The sequence below is a fragment of the Rhinolophus sinicus genome, chromosome 4 (genome assembly GCF_057876585.1).
Source record: "Rhinolophus sinicus isolate RSI-liver-muscle chromosome 4, RSI-T2T, whole genome shotgun sequence".
Lineage (NCBI taxonomy): Eukaryota > Metazoa > Chordata > Mammalia > Chiroptera > Rhinolophidae > Rhinolophus > Rhinolophus sinicus.
The window spans coordinates 62,881,642-62,898,115 of record NC_142504.1 but is presented as its reverse complement, the minus strand read 5'-3'; the positions used below and the strand labels follow the sequence as shown (position 1 = coordinate 62,898,115).

Genomic DNA, 16,474 nt, shown 5'->3' with positions numbered 1-16,474 from the left:
TGTTGAATGTTTTCTCTTTTATTCATAATGGGATATGTCAAATGTGGAGCATCTGTGAGATAATACTGTTTTTTTAAACATAACTTAAGAGTGTTCTTTTTTAATGGATATTGTGTTAAGGTAGAGTAGGCTTTTAACGTTTATATTTTAATTGTTTTTATTAGGTGAAACTTCTGCTGAGATATTTTTATGTTATTTGAGAACTCTTATTTTACTAGAAACTTATTTTACTAGAAAGCTAGTTCTTATAGTTTGCATTTTCTTAGTGTTTTAAAAAAGACAAGAGTATGGGGTCCAGATGATTTACCTTTTTCTTCCTTTATTGTTTGGCTCTTTTTTATATCTGAAGTAGTTGACATTATCACTTAAAATGATAAATTTCAAAATCATACCCCGCTTTACAGTCCTTTCTTAATGCACTTCCTTTCACTATCTTGTTTTCGACTTCTTATTGGGATAGTTACATAGAGTTTTAGCTACTAAGTGGATGCAAAAGCAGGGATGTTTAGCAGGGATACTATAGAGCAAGGGTTAGCAAGTTATTTTGGTCTGGGACTACCATATTGTGAAGGCATCTGAAGCAGAATCTGGATTTGGAGGGAAAGAGAACTTCAATGAATGAGTAAAATTCTGCCACCAACCCTGAAGAGGAAAGTGGCAGATTGGCCAGGCATTTGACCTTTAGTAGAGTGTAAATCCTTGTAACAGAGAGGAGCTTGCATTATAAATGTGGTTTTCCAACTTACACTAGCAGCAGAACCCTTTTCTCAAGTGAAAATCTTAAACCTGATATGTGAAATAGGTAAAAGGTGAATCACTTTTGTTGAACAAGGAAATGAGAGGGATCTGAAGCCCTTTTCCTACCATGGCATTTTTGCAGACTGCTTAGGTCCTTAAGTAGGGAGCACAAATTGAAAATGGTGAATTAGATTAATAGCAAATAATAATAGAAATCACTGACACTGAACATAGCATTGAGTTCTTATCCCTTTGTGTGTATCTCATTTAATGCCCACAACTATTTTATAGTAATATATATATATATATATATATATAACATGCCTATTTTATTTTCTTGTAGGAACCCCATCTACTGACTGGCATTTATTGAACTGAATAAATCAGAACTCTGGAAGAGTGTTTTATTAAGACATTGATACCAAAATTGTACCAATGAAAGATCAAGACGAAAATGTTAAACCTAGAGATTTTTTTTTAAACCCAGGGAACAGGGGAAAACAAGTCTTACATCTGATTATAATTAGTGGGATTTCTGTGATTAATGCCATTGCTTAATGAAGTTTACCAATTTCAGTAGTATTTTATCCTTTATAGGTCATATGCTCTTTGAGGCTTTTTTTTTTTTTTTTTTTTTTACCATGTTCTGATTCTTAATTTTGTTACATTCTTTTATTTTCAGACATTGGAAGAAGGACACAGCTCAGCAGTAGCTGCCCATTACAATGAACTTCAGGAAGTTGGTTTGGAGAAGCGTAGTCAAAGTCGTATTTTTTACCTAAGAAACTTTAATAATTGGATGAAAAGCGTCCTCATTGGTATGATTGTTATTTTATTTATAGTTTGGAATTTCTTATTTCATCTTATGTCTCATTCTTCCCTCCCCCCATGGTTAATCATACACCAAGATGCTAGATTTTTAATTCCTTTGCATTTAATTATCAAACCTTGGCTTTATAGAATTGGAGCCAAAACTAAAACTGCCTTTAAGATAAATTCTTTTCATATTCACTTTTGGTTGACTACGTAAGATATTAATGAATGTCTAATGGATAGTAAGTTGAACAGTTAACTAGTGTGCTCCTTTCATACTTAGAATTAAGGTTACCTAGTGCTATTAAGTAATTATTCTGTTTCTCTCTGATAGTTCTGAAACAATGACATATTGTTGGATTAAACATTCAGGTTCCATTAAGTCAAGAAACTGGACAATATTATGATTTTTTTTATCTCTAGGCCTTTAATGAGTTGGTAAAGGTCCTGTGTGTTGGTTGTCCATTGAACTTATCTTTCTTGTATGGTGTCTGAGGAGAAATAAATTTTGTTGAGGATTGATGAAGACATTCAATTTTTTGGAGCCAGCATTTTTTCTATAGAAACTCATCTTTGAAATTAAAGTGTAAGTCAGTGGAAGAAATATGATTTATTTCTAGGATATATTTATTGCTTTGTAGATCTAGTACATTTACTAGACTCTTACATAAGAGTTTAGAATTTTTAAAAGCCAGTGTATTTTGAAGTTTTTCACAGTAAGATTATTTGTTTCTATTTTTGTGTTTTAAAGCCAGCCTCAGGAAAAGTGAGAATGCTTTCTTGGTTACACTGGAAAGAATAAAATGCCAATTATGGGCACTTCTTACTAGTTTTGATGATAATTTACTAATTTTTAAAGGTAAATTAGACATTCTGAGTAGTATTAGGAGTGGGAACTAGGCTCATTTTTTTTCAAGCACATTTTAATATTTTCTATTTTTTAATATTCATGTTTTATTACAAAAATATGATTTATTTCATTCTGCCAGTTGTCAGGTAGGGTAACTGAGTGTCCGCTTTCTTTTTTCTTTCTTTCTTTTTTTTTTTAATATGTCATTTTTAGCCTATACTTTTAAGGTAATCTTTGGACCCTAGTCCTAATTTCTTTTCTTTTCCTATGCAGATCCACTAATGCAGATAACTTATCATTGGATATTTTCAAATGATGTATCTTTTATTTATGTATTTATTCATTGAAAGACTTAAGTCAAACTTAGCAAAAATGGATCTCAGAATATTTATGGTATTTTCCTTCCTCAGCTGTTCCAGCAACTCTCTCAGTGGGTGCTCTGCCATCTGCACCTGTCTTTCTGGTTCTGATGCAAGCTTGGTATATGCCAAGCTCCTGTCTGGCTTTTGTCTCTCTCTTCTCAACACCCATTCTTTGTCATTCATTTTCTCTTTCTTTTTGGTGCTTATAGCTTAGTAAATAGTTGTACTATTCTTGAATATGATGAAGATATCTTTCAGTAATGTTTCATAATGATTACCCACCTCATTAGTCTTACTGTATGAAAATAAAGAGATTTTATAATAGTTGTTTTTCACTCTTTCAGTGTTATTTTTTATGCTGTTTTCTTAAGAGTCATCACAGAAAGTTAAATATGGAACACTTGCACTTCTATTGAAATTGAGATACTGTGGACAGTGAAAGACAGAAGCATTTATACAGAATAGACTAGCAGTCAAAATAGTACACACATGAAATAGTTAAACTCAGTGATAAAGATAGGAAGAGTAAATCTAGGATGCCATATTGTATCAAGTTTTAGAATTGCTGAATACTTCAGTTGTCTAAAAATATTAAGATGCCTTTAACTGATATTTGAAGCATTTGGCTATTGATATATGGGCACCTATGATACTATTTGTTGGCTATTAATATGATTTCGTAGATTGGGATGAACGATTCCATTTTTACTTCAGAGTACTTAAGAATTCTGATGATAGCAAAATTAAGAGGTATGTATAGTTTTTTGACTAGTTCTTGTATTTCTTTTAGTGGTAAGCCTGATATCTTTTGAGAAAATCAAGCACTCTTACCTCATAATTATTTTGATTAACTTAAGTGTATAGTTAGCTAAATACTTCATTTTGGAAAGAGAAAACTACAAAAAACTATGAATATTTTTTTTTATGAACAATTGAGTCTTGTATTAATTAGAGTTTAAAATATCTGCTATTTAATGTTGAATCAGATTGTGAAAGTAACATTTAAAACCTTATCTTAAGTTTCAAAGATACCAGACACATGTTTTTTTCATCTTTAATGCTAGAAGTTTAAGTTAATTAACTCTTAGTCATATTTTGAAACATTTACCGAAGGTTATGAATTAGAAAAATGAAAATGTAACAATTTGTATTACGTGTCAGGCAGAAGTTAATAGGTTATTAGGGGCAAGAGTTTATGCTTTAGTAAAAATGGAGGAGACCATTTACTGTGATTTATTTCTTTCTTAGGGGAATTTTTAGAAAACTTGCGACAGAAAAAAAAACGTGATATCAGTGTTTTGGACCTGGGATGTGGTAAAGGTGGAGATTTGCTCAAGTGGAAAAAGGGAAGAATTAACAAGCTAGTTTGTACTGGTAAGATAAATAATGGGGAAAATAATAATTTGTAGTCAGTCAGGGAAATGGAAAATAAAAAGGATCTCATTATCAGTGCAACACTAAAATACCTATGACAGTATATCTGGGTGCTACTCATGAGGTGGGTGTTTTTAAAATATCAGATTTTATTAACGGTGTTATAGTATGGTTAATTAGCCTGGGATAACTTGTTCTTCTTAAAAGAAAGGAAGCAATTAAAGATGATTAGAGTCATGTCTAAAGTACACAATTTCATCAACAAAAATAGTGATCAGAGTGGATGGCAATACATCAAATAGAGGGAAAAAATCTTATTGTTTATCCTTGGAGGGTGCTAGGAAATTTACTCATTATTCTGAAATTCATAAATTAAGTGGGGAGGTGGGGATTGAGTATTTATCTTCCCAACCTTGTATGAACCATATTTCAAGGTAACCAAATGATTGAAAAGGGAAGTTCCTCTTTCTTGAAAAATCGTAATAAGTGCAGGAGGAATGATGAAAATCACGATTTTTCCACCCTGATGAAATAATAGATCTAAGCAACAATCATAAAAAGATGCTAAAGCTATTAGATGAAAGGTTGAAAGCACCTGAACCCACTAGTCAGTCTTAACACTAAAGTGGAACAAGCAGGCATTATGTTCTTCCAATGTGATAAGTAACAGGAAGTATACAGCACAACCTATGAAGTGTTGCCTACATTGGCACTTCTCAAATTTTTTGGTTTTATGACCACTGTACACTCTTTAAAATGATTGAGGACCCCAGAAAACTTTTGTGTGTGGTTATATCTATTGACTGTAAAAATTAAAAATGATAATTTAAGAAATATTTTTAACCCATTAAAAAACAAAATTTAGTAAGAAGACTGGCATTTTAAAAATATTTTATGCAAATTCCTTTAGAGTCTGGAATAAGGGGACAACTGGATTCTCTCACCTATTTCTGCATTCAGTATGTTGTGATTTGGTATTTTATTTAATAAGTGGTTGTAAAATGAAGGAATACTTTAATAGTCTTTTCAGATAATTGAAGATGTTCATCTTTGATACTACATCAAAACTTGGCAAGCAGTATGTAGTTCCTTAAACATCCACAGTGTGGAATCTGAAAATGTATTAATGACTTTTCGTATTGTTACATTTAAATCCATTGGTCTGTCTTGCACTTTGAATGAATCTTTGGCCCTGTGAGATTTTATAATATTTGGAAAATAATGTTCAGTAAAGTTATGCAAATCTTCTTATGTTGACGTCAAGAAATCACATTTGTTTAGTATCACCACCAATGAGAGAAGTAATAGCAAGATGCCTAGCCCATGGTGGTAGGTGTAAGTTTTTCAGAATTGTAATTTTCACTTGAAAGCTCAAATTTTACCATTGGTAACAAATACATCTTTTGTTTTCCTTGAAAAGACAGGCTCACTTTGTTCATTTTCAAGAAAATTTCTGCCAGATTATCAAGTCAGAATACCTAGCTTATCTGTCAATGGTGCTTTCAAAGTGAAAACAATTTTCTACGAGAAAAGTGACCAGTACAGTTTATAATACAATCACACCAGTCCTGTTCAAGCTTTGTTATATAGCAGAAATGTTTTAGTATTTTCCATTTCATCACATAGAATATTAAAAAGAGCCAAGACTTAATAAAATTAATTTTTACTGCTTTCTCAAGGATATTTTTAGATGGAACTGGCTTTTTTTTTTTTCTCATGCTGGTTTATAGTGGTGAAGAATATAAGTATTACCAGGACCGTTTGCTACCACTATCTTGTATTCATAATAAGGTGCCAGTATTTTACCCACCATTGCTTTTGCTCCATCTGTGCAAATCTCAATACAGGAAAAAAGGCAAATAACATTTTATTAAGCAAATATAAATTTGGCATTTCCAAACCTGGGTATAAAGTATTAGGTTTTATGATTCAAATTAGAATCTAAATTTTCTGCTTTTAACATTGAATAAGCATTTAAAAATCATCACAGAACTTTTCTGTTATACGTATCTATTGAGAAAGCTTTTAATGCCTTTTGAAAAATGATAGGACATTTACATGGGAACAAAGACTTTCTTTTTTGTTTTGAAGGAAATAGAACCTTTTTGCTTGTATTAAGACTTGGTTTCATACCAAAGTTTAAGTTGAAATCAATGTCTAGATTTGTGCCATCTTTGTATTTACATTTTGTTTTCTCTGCAGGTCTTTGTTGACAAGTCACTAACACCCCTTTCCCTTCCAGATATTGCTGATGTTTCTGTCAAACAATGTCAGCAGCGGTATGAGGACATGAAAAATCGTCGTGATAATGAATATATTTTCAATGCAGAATTTATAACTGCTGATTGTTCAAAGGTACAAGGTTTTTAAAAATTTATCAATTTATTTTTCATATTTTTAGTTTGATAAAATTTGTTTTAAAAATCAGCTCTTTTTGAAAATGTGCTTTGAAATGTTAAAAATCTTAGGCCTTGCATTTTCAGTTTCAACTAGAAATTCTGTTGTGATAAATTTTTTAAATGGTCCCCTGAGTGCTTTTGAGAATTTTTTGCTTTTAATAATTTGAACTTTTGAAGTCACTTGTTGCTTTTCTGTTTGGGCAAGGTTTATTTTACAGTATTTTGAAATAGAACTGAACTTATGTTTTGTTCACCTTGTAATTTATAAGGGTAGTTTCCCAACATATTAGAGGCTGTTTTATTTCACCTTCTACCTGCTTCTCAATTGCCTAACAACTCTGAAGTTTAAGAACTACAGAGACACTTGAATGGTGCAAGTCTCACCTTGAAATGTATGTTCTTTGTTTGACTTTTGTGAGCTCATTAAGCTATTAGAGCTACCTTTAATCCTACACATGTTGTTTGCAGTTTTGAAAGTGAGAGGAAACATGGTAGTATACTGCTAGAATGTTGGAAACTTTTAAAAACACTAGTATTTATATATATTTAAATGTCCATAAGGCCAGCTTTGTATGTTTTTTAACACGTTGCGTACGGATCATGAGAATCTTCGTTTTTTCTGAGCCATGCGTTAAGGATGGATAACGAGAATTCTCGTTTTTACTGTTGACTCTTTTTACTTTGCATATTTTATTGAATTATTTGTAGAATAATTATTTATAGAATAATTTATTTGTAGAATCTATTATTTATAGAAAAATAATAAATGACGTAGAAGCATTTACGCTTTAAAGAGAAGAGTGCATTTTAAAGTAGTTTCTTTTAAAAACCTGCCGGAACAGAGGGGTATGAGGGATTTAAACCCCACCGTACGCAACGTGTTAAAGTTATTGTTCAAAGTCATTCTACTTTGGCTTTCAAGTGAAAACAAATGAAAGGATCGACTCTTTTAAATGTTACCTATGATTGATATATTGGATGATATGTAGGATGATTTCAGAATCCCTAGTTTTTAAAATTACTATGAAAATGGGAATCAAATTCTATTGAACAAGAATGAAAGAATGATTTCATTATGACCCTTGTTATACATAAGAGAAAGGTAGTGAAGACTGAGAGAAAGGATAGATCAGTTGGAGAGCGTGTCTACTTTTATTTTAAGAACCCTAATTCTAGAAACTAATTGATTAAAAATTTTTTATGCTGCACTTAACTTCAAAATGTTTGCCCATTTTAATTTGCTTTAGGAACTTTTGATTGACAAATTTCGTGACCCGGAAATGTGCTTTGACATCTGCAGTTGTCAGTTTGTCTGTCATTACTCTTTTGAGTCCTATGAGCAGGCTGACACAATGCTCAGAAATGCTTGTGAGAGACTTAGCCCTGGAGGCTATTTTATTGGTACCACTCCCAATAGCTTTGAACTGATGTAAGTATTTTCAAATGTATTGTGAATTACAAAGTGCTGAGCATTAAGCTTATTTTAAAGTAGCAAATGTTTATCAGAAATAAAGTTTTTATAAAACTTGAAAACATTATTAGAAAGATTGTTAATGATCTTTTAGTATATTGCTTCTAAAAAGTAGCTCAAATTAAATTAAAAAGCTTAAGTCAATTGTCTTTTTAAAATTGCATCATATAGTTTTTCACATGCATAATCTGATCAAAATAAGCCTGTGTTAATAACAGTTTTAATCTTTTTATTTTGGTTTCGGGATAACCATTATAGAAGACGTCTTGAAACTTCAGAAACAGAATCATTTGGAAATGAAATATATACTGTCAAATTTCAGAAGAAAGGAAATTATCCTTTATTTGGCTGCAAATATGACTTCAAATTGGAAGGTGTTGTGGATGTCCCTGAATTCTTGGTCTATTTTCCATTGCTAACTGAGTAAGGATGTTGTTAATCTGTTGTTATTCTCCTTTTGCCTTTGTAGAGGAAAAAAAAAAAAAAAAACCCAGTATTTCTAATCATCCCTTACTTTATAGGAGACCCAATGAAAAGGTATAGCCTTGTTTAAAAAAAAAAAAAAAGGGGCTTACCTCAAATCTAGCGTTGGTGCCATACAGCCCTATTTATTTATTTTTCTTTTATACCTGGAATTATTTTATCCTATAGGTAAGAAAGAGAGCCTATTACCTTCAGCTTGTGACAGAAAATACTTGACATTGCAAATATCAAAAGATTTTTTTTAAAATAACTGCTAGTAACTTGGCAATATAAAATGAGTCCTTTTGACAGGGATGGGTATTAAAAGTTGTTTTACATTTCACTATAGCTCTGAATTCGCCTATGTGCTCGCAAGTAATGTTGATAATAAAATCCTGATTCAGGAAAGTATTCATTCATGCACTTGAATTCCTAGGAGTCCTGGGGACTCGATAGACACTGGGAGAGTTGCGGTAGCGCACTTCATCTGAGGTGAGGCTTCAAGGCCTTATGAGAAACCTTGGTCATGGAGTTTTCCTTGATAGGGAGAGTACAAGAGTCAACTTAAATGTAGGCCGTGTCACAGTTAACCGAATTTGGTTTCCTACTTTTTAAAAACAAAAGTATTTTGTTTTAATTAGTTTCAGATGTACAAAACAATGTAATAGTTAGACATTTACACCCCTCACAAAGTGATAAACTCCCTTCCCCAATATGCTACCCCTCTGACATCGTATGTAGCTGTTACAATTCCATTGACTCTATTCCCTATCTGGTACTCCACATCCTGTGACTATATATATATTAAATTATATAGTTCACATTCAGTATTATTCAGCTTCAGCTTTAGGTGTACACTGTAGTGGTCAGAAATCTACACCGCCCATGAGTTGTCTCCCTAATAAGACAAGTGTCCATCGGATACCCTACCAAATCTTTACAACATTGTTGATTATATTCCCCAAACTGTCTTTTGTATCCCTGTGGCAATCTTGTGGTTACCAATTTGTGCTTTCTAATCCTCTCACCTTCTCCCTCATCCTCACCCCCCTCCCATCTAGCAACCATCAGTTTTTTCTCTATGAGACTGTTTCTGATTAATTTGCTCATTTATTCTGTTCTTTGGATTCCACGTATAAGTAAGATCATATGGTATTTGTCTTTCTCTGTCTGACATTTCAATTAGCATAATGTTCTCTAGGTCCATCCACATCATTGCAAATGGTAAGATTTCATTCTTCTTTATGGCCAAGTAATACTCCATTGTATAAATGTACCACAGTTTCTTAATCCAGTCGTCTACCGATGGGCATTTCAGTTGTTGTTGGCTATTGTGACTAGTGCTGCAATAAACATAGAGGTGCATATATTTTTTCGAATTAGTTTCTTGGATTTCTCTGGATAGATACCTAAGAGAGGAATTGCTGGGTTATAAGATAGTTCCATTTCCGGTTTTTTGAGATACCTTCATACTGATTTCCATAGTGGCTGCACCTATCTGCAATCCCACCAACAGTGCACCAGGGTTCCCTTTTCTCAACATCCTCGACAGCACTTGTTATTTGTTGATTTAATGATGATAGCCATTCTGACCTGAGTGAGGTGGTATCTCACTGTGGTTTTTATTTACGTTTCTCTAATAATTAGTGAGGTTGAGCATTTTTTCATGTCTGTTAGCCATCTGTATGTTCTCTTTAAAAGTCTCTTCATGTCCTTGGCCCATTTTTTAATTGGGTTGTTTTGGGGTTTTTTTGGTGTTGAGTTGAATGAGTTTTTTATAAATTTTGGATATTAATCCCTTATCAGATGTATCATTGACAAATATCTTCTCCCATTTAGTAGAATGCTTTTTTGTTTTATTGATGGTTTCCTTTGCTGTGAAAAAAACTTTAGTTTGATGTAATCCCATATGTTTATTTTCTCTCTTACCTCCCTTGCCTGAGGGGATATATCAGTAAAAAGATTACTAAGGGTGATATCTGCAAATTTACTTCCTATATTCTAGGAGTTTTATGGTTTCATATCTTGCATTTAACTCTTTAATCCATTTTGAATTTATTCCTGTGTAAAGAGGTGGTCCAGCTTCATTTTTTTGCATGTGTCTGTCCAGATTTCCCAGCACCATTTATTGAATAGACTGTCTTTACCACAATGTAAATTCTTGCTTCCATTGTCATAGATTAAATGACCATATAGGTACGGGTTTATTTCTGTTCTCTCCTTTCTGTTCCATTGATCTATGTGTCTGTTTTTGTGCCAGTACCATGCTGTTTTGATTACTATAGCCTTGTAGTATGATTTGATGTCAGGTATGGTGATACCTCCCATTTTGTTCTTATTTCTCAAGATTGCCGTAGTTATTTGAGGTCTTTTATGGTTCCATATAAATTTTAGGATTATATGTTCTATTTCTGTGGAAAATGTCATTGGTAGTTTGATAGGAATTGCGTTGAATATGTATATTGCCTTAGGCGATATGAACATTTTAACTGTATTAATTCTTCCTATCCATGAGCATGATACGTGTTTCCATTTATTTCTATATTCTTTAATTTCTCTCTTCGGTGTCTTATCATTTTCTGAGTACAGGTCTTTTACTACTTTGGTTAAACGTATTCCTAAGTATTTTATAGTTTTTGAAGCAATCGTAAATGGGACAGCTTTCTTAATTTTCCTTCTGATAATTTATTATTGATGCATACAAATGCATCTGACTTCTGAATATTAATTTTGTATCCTGCTACTTTACTAAATTCATTTATCAGTTCTAGTAGTTTTTTGGTGGAGTCTTTGGGGTTCTCTCTATATAGTATCATGTCATCTGCATATAATGACAATTTTACTAACTCCTTTCCAATTTCAATGCCTTATATTTCTTTTTCTTGTCTGATTACTGTGACTAGAACTTCCAGAACTATGCTGAATAAATGTGGAGAAAGTGGGCAACCTTGCCTTGTTCCTGATCTTAAGGGGAATGGCTTTAGCTTTTCCCCATTAAGTATGATGTTAGCTGTGGGTTTGTCATACGTGGCCTTTATTATGTTGAGATGTAGTCCCACTATTCCCACTTTGTTTAGAGTTTTTATCATAAATGGCTGCTGGATTTTTTTCATCTATTTTTTCTGCATCAGTTGATGTCACCATACGATTTTTATTTTTCATTTTGTTAATGTGGTGTATCATGTTAATTGATCTGCAGATATTGAAAAAACCTTGCCTACCAGGAATGAATCCCACTTAATCATAGTGGATGATCTTTTTAATGTATTGCTGAATTCTGTTTGCTAATATTTTGTTGAGTATTTTTACATTTATATTAGGGATTTCGGCCTATAGTTTGTTGTGTAATGTCTTTGTCTAATTTTGGGTTCATGGTGATGGTGCCCTCGTGAAAAGAGTTTGGGAGCCTTCCCTCCTTCTGGATTTTTTCAAATATTTTGAGAATAGGTGATAATTCTTTTTTAAATGTTTGGTAAAATTCACCTGTAAAGCCATCTGGTCCAGGGCTTTTGTTTGTTGGGAGCTTACTGATTATTGATTCAATTTGACTGGTAGTAATCAGTCTATTCAGATTTTCTGTTTCTTCTTAAATTAGCTTTGGAAGGTTGTATGCTTCTAGAAAAATATCCATTTCTTCCAGATTGTCTAATTTGTTGGCGTATAATTGCTCGTAGTATTTTGTTAAATTTTTTTGTATTTCTATGGTGTTTGTTGTCACTTCTCTTTCATTTCTGATTTTATTAATTTGGGTCCTCTCTCTCTCTCTCTTTTGATTAATCTGGCTAAAGTTTTGTTGATTTTGTTTGTCTTTTCAAGAAACCGGCTCTTGGTTTCATTGATCTCTTATATTGTTCTTTTGGTCTCAATTTCATTTATTTCTGCTCTGATCTTTATTATTTCCTTCCTTGTACTCCCTTTGGGCTTATTTTGCTGTTCTTTTTCCAGTTCCGTTAGGTGTAAGGACTGTTGATTTGTGATTTTTCTTGTTTCTTTAGGTAGGCCTGCATTGCTATGAATTTCCCTCTGAAGACTGCTTTCACTGCAATCCATAGATTTTGGGTCATCGTGTTTTCATTTTCATTTGTCTTGAGGTGTCTTTTGATTTCTTCCTTGATCTCATTGTTGACCCATTCATTATTTAGTAACATGTTATTCAGCCTCCATGTATTTGTGTGTTTTCCAGTTTTTTTTTCTTGTGATTGATTTCTAATTTCATAGCACTGTTGTCAGAGAAGACTCTTGATATGCTTTCAATTTTCTTAAATTTATTGAGACTTGTTTTGTGGCCTAACATGTGATCTCTCTTGGGAAATGTTCCATGTACACTTGAGAAGAATGTATATTCTGCAGCTTTGGGGTGAAATGCTCTAAAAATATCAAATCCCACTGGTCTAATGTGTCATTTAAGGCCACTGTTTCCATATTGGTTTTCTGTCTGGAGAGGATCTGTCCCTTGTTGTTAGTGGTGTGTTGAAGTCCCCTACTATGATAGTGTTACTGTTGATCTCTGTCTTTATGTCAGTCAGTATCTGTTTTGTATACCATCTTTCCCCAAAAATAAAACCTAGCCGGACCAAGAGCTCTAATGCATCTTTCGGAGCAAAAATTAATATAAGACCTGGTCTTATCTTAATGTAATATAAGACCAGGTCTTACATTAATTTTTGCTCCGAAAGATGCATTAGAGCTGATGGCCTGGCTAGGTCTTAGTTTCGGGGAAACACGGTATTTACGTGCTCCTATATTGGGTGCATAGATGTTTAGTAGGGTTATGTCCTGTTGTTGAATCGATCTCTTTATTATTGTGTAGTGCCCTTCTTTGTCTTTTATTATATTCTTCATTTTAAAGTCTATTTTATCTGAAAGAAGTATTGCTCCTCCAGGTTTATTCTCATTTCTATTCGCATGAAATATCTTACTGCATCTCTTTAGTTTCAGCCTGTGTATGTCTTTTGATCTGAGGTGAGTCTCTTGTATACAGCATATGCATGGGTCTTGTTTTCTATCCACTCAGCCACCCTGTGTCTTTTGATTGGAGCATTTAATCCATTTACATTTAAAGTTATTAGTAATAGGTAGGTACATAGTTATTGCCATTTTGTTATTTGTATTTCTGGTCTTCATTAGTTAGATTGTTTTCATCTTTCTTCTGCTTAAAGAAACCCTTTTATCATTTCCTGCAATGCTGGCTTGGTGGTAATGAATTCCTTTAGCTTATTCTTTTCTGGGAAGCTCTTTATCTCCTTCAATTTTAAATGATAGCCTTGCTGGATAAAGCAATCTAGGTTGTAAGCCTTTGTTTTTCATCACTTTGAGTACCTCCTGCCACTCCCTTCTGGCCTGCAAAGTTTCTGTAGAAAAGCCAGCTGATAGTCTTATAGGAGTTTCCTTGCATGTACACTACTGTCTTTCTCTTGCTGCTTTTAGGATTCTCTCTTTGTCTTTAACCTTTGCTATTTTAACTATAATGTGTCTTGGTGTGGACCTGTTTGGGTTCATCTTGGTTGGAATTCTCTGCACTTCCTGGGCTTGTATGTCGATTTCCTTCACCAGGTTAGGGAAGTTTTCGGTCATTATTACTTTAACTATGTTCTCGATCCCTTGCTCCTTCTCTTCTCCTTTTGGCATTCCTATGATGTGCATGTTTTTGCACTTGACATTATCCCACAGGTCTCTTAAACTATTTTCATTGTTTTTTTATTCTTTTTTCTTTTTGTTCCACATGGGTGACCTGCGAGTAATTCTTTTCAGTGTGTTCTTTATTTCAGTTATTGTATTCTTTAGTTCTAACTGATTGGTTTTTATGATTTCGCTATCCTTTATGTTCTCACGAAGTTCCTTAAACATTGTTATCATCAATGTTCTAAACTCTGTCTCTGATAGGTTGGTTACCTCTGTTTCATTTAGTTCCAATTCTCGAGGTTTCTTCTGTTCTTTTATTTGGGACATGTTTCTTTTTTTTTCGGGGGGGGGCGAATATTGGGGAACTGTGTTTCTCCAGGGCCCATCACCTCCAAGTCATTGTCCTTCAATCTGGTTGTGGAGGGCACAGATCAGCTCGAAGTCCAGTCGCCATTTTCTATCTTAGTTGCAGGGGGCGCAGCCCACCATCTCATGAGGGAATTGAGCCTGCAACCTTGTTGTTAAGAGCTCGAACTCTAACCACCTGAGCCATCTGGCCATGTTTCTTTGTCTCCTCATTCTGGCTGTCTTTCTGTGTTTACTTCGATGTATTAGGTAGATCCCCTATGTCTCTCAGTCTTTGTTGGGTGTTCTTACGTAGTATGTGTCCTTTGTATTTGAATTGCACAGTCTCCCTATTCTCCTTGGGGAATGCTGGGCGTATGTCTGGAGGAACGGTGACACTCAAAGCTGGTATGAAGAAGCAACGGCTCCATCAGGAAGCTCTCAGAACTTCATGGGTCCAGGGTTTTAACATGGAGTTTCATTACACAGGCATGATTGTTTGAACTCAATCTCCAGTCCCTCTCCCATCCCAGGAATTCAGCCAAAAGTATTTTTTTTAACTGAGGAAAAAAGCTTTATTGCCTGCTTACTTTTAGCTGGTGATTATTTGAATTATGTTATAGTCAGCTTATAAAATTATGGGTATAGGATTTTCAGGTATTCTACAATATATAAAAAGTTTATACAATAATATAAGAAAGTTCAGTAGAGTGCCTAAACAGGAAAATACTGTGCACAATTTATAACTGTAAAATTAAATTTGAACCACTTTTATTCTTAAAAGTAGTGAACTTTTGGGAAATGTTGCTGCTCTTCAACTTCATAAAAGAATAATAATAAACATTTTTAGTGTGTTTCATATGTTTAATATGTTAGTTTGGTGTTTTTGACTAACAAAGTTGGTGATTTTATACGTAATAGTTTAACTTTTTTTAAAAAAAACGAAGCAAGCACTAGCAACCTTTTCTACTTAAATTGTTTAATGATGGTAGACATATAAAGTCACAATCACTTTAATACATACATTTTTAGAAAGTTATTTATCAAAACAGGTCTTCATTTGGTGAGACAGAATCCAAAAATGCGTAGGGATTTTTGAGGTGCCCTTTTACCATTTTATTAAGAAACTGAACAAAAGTATAATACTAGCTTTTATATGATGACAAATCTATTCAGATTGATCAGATTGAGTTTTAGTTGTTTGTAATTGTAATTATTTTTTAGATGTAAAACTTGGTTTCATTTCTAAAGGCTTATTTTGGAGATTTATGATAAAAAATGAACTGCCTGGAGTAGAAGAGACTTTTATCTTTACTCATGGTATCTTTCCAAGGAGGGCTAATTCAAATTACAGGGAATCCTGCCTTAATATGCCTCTTAGATACAAATTCTAAAGGCCCTCAAATGTTTCCCTTCATCTTGTCCCCTCACCTGTCACCTCACAAACCCTCCCATATACCCCTCCAGGGTTTTTCCCCCTTTTTTCCTTTCCTTCTTTACCTGCTGCCTGAAATCAACTCCAGGCTCTTTCTTGTTGTCTACAGATATATAGTTATAAATTTTGGCAAATGCAGTGGAAAAAACAACAACACAAAAACATGGAGTATAACAGGGAAACCCAATGTGATTGAGGATTTAAGGAAGCCATCTATGAAGAAGTGATGTTTAAGTCAAGATCTAAAGGATGAATAGGAGTTGGCCAGTTAAAGACTGGAAGGAAGACTCTTCCAGGCACAAGGGACAATATATACGAAAGCCCTTAAGTGAGAAAGAGCTTGGCTAGTTCAAAATGCTGATGGAAAGCCATTGAAGTACGTTTTATAGTTTAATGGAAAGGATATAGTGGCATGCTGAATACAGTGGGCAATGGAGAGAAGGAGATGGCATGGAGAACTCCCAGAATTTCTGGAATAAATTATTAGAGCAATTTACTGAAATAGCAGAGATTGGCAGAGGAACAATCTGGTGGGGTTCAGCCTTGGATATGGGAACTTAGAGAATGCCTATGCCCCATCCTGGTGGAGATTCCTAGTAAGCA

At 33.6% G+C, this 16,474-nt stretch overlaps 1 protein-coding gene across 2 annotated transcripts in view; it reads left to right on the top strand.

The window, feature by feature from the left end:
• Positions 1-16,474, top strand: part of RNMT (RNA guanine-7 methyltransferase) — a 32,690-nt gene that overhangs the window by 2,819 nt on the left and 13,397 nt on the right. For both annotated transcript variants that reach the window (XM_019718710.3, XM_019718709.3), the window contains exons 3-7: positions 1,421-1,556; positions 4,012-4,137; positions 6,380-6,492; positions 7,784-7,965; positions 8,266-8,430. In XM_019718710.3, coding sequence (XP_019574269.1) covers positions 1,421-1,556; positions 4,012-4,137; positions 6,380-6,492; positions 7,784-7,965; positions 8,266-8,430 — 722 coding nt within the window. The remainder of the gene's footprint in view (positions 1-1,420; positions 1,557-4,011; positions 4,138-6,379; positions 6,493-7,783; positions 7,966-8,265; positions 8,431-16,474) is intronic.